The sequence below is a fragment of the Polyodon spathula genome, unplaced genomic scaffold, assembly GCF_017654505.1.
Source record: "Polyodon spathula isolate WHYD16114869_AA unplaced genomic scaffold, ASM1765450v1 scaffolds_407, whole genome shotgun sequence".
NCBI lineage: Eukaryota > Metazoa > Chordata > Actinopteri > Acipenseriformes > Polyodontidae > Polyodon > Polyodon spathula.
In genome coordinates, this window is record NW_024471899.1 from 10,001 (window position 1) to 12,539 (window position 2,539).

At 37.9% G+C, this 2,539-nt stretch overlaps 2 protein-coding genes across 2 annotated transcripts in view; both read right to left on the reverse strand.

The window, feature by feature from the left end:
• Positions 1–2,460, reverse strand: part of LOC121308135 (glycine receptor subunit beta-like) — a 6,218-nt gene extending 3,758 nt beyond the window's left edge. Inside the window, exon 1 of the mRNA XM_041240426.1 lies at positions 2,123–2,460. Coding sequence (XP_041096360.1) covers positions 2,123–2,260 — 138 coding nt within the window. The 5' untranslated portion in view covers positions 2,261–2,460. The remainder of the gene's footprint in view (positions 1–2,122) is intronic.
• Positions 2,395–2,539, reverse strand: part of LOC121308134 (coiled-coil domain-containing protein 171-like) — a gene marked incomplete at its 5' end in the record, with an annotated part of 9,188 nt that continues 9,043 nt past the window's right edge. The window contains one exon of the mRNA XM_041240425.1: positions 2,395–2,412. Coding sequence (XP_041096359.1) covers positions 2,395–2,412 — 18 coding nt within the window. The remainder of the gene's footprint in view (positions 2,413–2,539) is intronic.

The window sequence follows — 2,539 nt, forward strand, 5'->3', positions numbered from 1 at the left end:
TAACATGTAGAAAACAGAAAGTACTGATTAGAGGAAAAACCTCAGAATGGAGTGTGGTAACCAGCGGTGTACCACAGGGATCAGTATTAGGTCCTCTGCTATTCCTAATCTACATTAATGATTTAGATTCTGGTATAGTAAGCAAACTTGTTAAATTTGCAGACGACACAAAAGTAGGAGGAGTGGCAAACACTGTTGCAGCAGCAAAGGTCATTCAAAATGATCTAGACAAGATTCAGAACTGGGCAGACACATGGCAAATGACATTTAATAGAGAAAAGTGTAAGGTACTGCATGCAGGAAATAAAAATGTACATTATAAATATCATATGGGAGATATTGAAATTGGAGAAGGAATCTATGAAAAAGACCTAGGAGTTTTTGTTGACTCAGAAATGTCTTCATCTAGACAATGTGGGGAAGCTATAAAAAAGGCTAACAAGATGCTCGGATACATTGTGAAAAGTGTTGAATTTAAATCAAGGGAAGTAATGTTAAAACTGTACAATGCACTAGTAAGACCTCATCTTGAATATTGTGTGCAGTTCTGGTCACCTCGCTATAAAAAAAAAAAGATATTGCTGCTCTAGAAAGAGTGCAAAGAAGAGCGACCAGAATTATTCCGGGCTTAAAAGGCATGTCATATGCAGACAGGCTAAAAGAATTGAATCTGTTCAGTCTTGAACAAAGAAGACTACGTGGCGACCTAATTCAAGCATTCAAAATTCTAAAAGGTATTGACAGTGTCGACCCAAGGGACTTTTTCAGCCTGAAAAAAGAAACAAGGACCAGGGGTCACAAATGGAGTTTAGAAAAAGGGGCATTCAGAACAGAAAATAGGAGACACTTTTTTACACAGAGAATTGTGAGGGTCTGGAATCAACTCCCCAGTAATGTTGTTGAAGCTGACACCCTGGGATCCTTCAAGAAGCTGCTTGATGAGATTTTGGGATCAATAAGCTACTAACAACCAAACGAGCAAGATGGGCCGAATGGCCTCCTCTCGTTTGTAAACTTTCTTATGTTCTTATGTTCTTAAACTTTCCCATCCACACTAAACCTGTGCAGAATGTGACTGTCTCCAGATTGATTGATTCATTTATTACCAATTTGGAGACGGTCGCATGTATATAAACCCACAGCTTTGGCTGACCGAGGTTAGTGTGTTGAGAGGCAGAATGAGACGTGAGTGAAAGAGAAACTAAAAAGAATAATAACAATTGCTACTCGTGCTGGCTTGACACCAGCACAATGCTTGTTTGTTCCATGTCTGTTCTGGCCACTGTGCCGTTTTGCTTCTGTAGAATGTTTTGTTTTGTTCAAACATTTTATTTATTTTACAATGAACCGGCGCACCAGTGCATTCATTCACATCCCAGCACAGTCGTCTGCCTGCTTGCTTCCTGGCCTGACGTCACCACACGAGCCATCGTGTCACAGAGTGGTTACCAAACAGTAACAATATTGATAAGAGTTAATAAGCTTTTAGAGCAGTCCAAACAACAGTAAGTACCCTACCATTAAAGGCTACCATATCTATCCATCCTCTACTAGACAAACTACAAATGTACCACGTCTGAATGTTGACTTATTTTAGATAACCGAACTAAGGCTTTGGATATTTAAATAACGCTAGTTTTTAAATACAACAGAATTAGTATGACCCAATTGAAAAATGAAGCTATACATTTATTCTGAAAAAAATGAATATTTTGCTGACCTCTTTTGAGTATTTGTATTGTTTAGTGATGTCAATAAAGTCCATAAATTCCCTGTGGTAGAAAACCCCAGCAAGATTAATAGATGTAAAAGTGTTGAGTTTTAGAATTAAAACATATTTTTTCAATGCTACAGGGTGACATTTAGAATCAATCTTGCATTTATTTAAATCTAAATGACAGAATGAATGGATGAATTGCACAATTCCTAATTTACATCACTTTCCTAAGCTTTTCCAAGGAAAGTAATTCTCCAAATTCAACTGTTTCATTAAGATTTAAACATATTTTCATTTCCATACATTGTACTTGTACAACCCACTAGCCCCTTGCCCCCTTGGGCTCTTTATTAATATGTCCACAATGTGGCAATGACATGGTTCATTTTGGTATGGTTGACTGACCTGCAGAGTGCTGATATGAACAGGGGTGCCTCCTGTTCCATTTACTGTATTCTTTTTTGCTGGAGTTTTTCCCTCTGCCTGCTCTTTGCTTGCCATTTTAACCTTTTCAGCCTCAATCCTCTTGGGACTATTCAGCATCACCTGAACTACAGCATATTCAACCAGGGATGCAAACCCGAACAAAAGGCAGGTGATAAGCCAGACATCAATTGCTTTTACATAGGACACCTTTGGGAGTTCAGCAGCAAGAGACGTACATTCAGATGACAAACTCAGCACTGAGAAAATTCCTGAAAAAAAAAAGTCAGATCATTAACAACATTAATGGATAAAAGGCCGTTAACAACAGTGCTTGTTAAATTTGAAAGATTCATGATCCAATTAAAAATTTCCACAACTACAACAATGTCTTAGCAA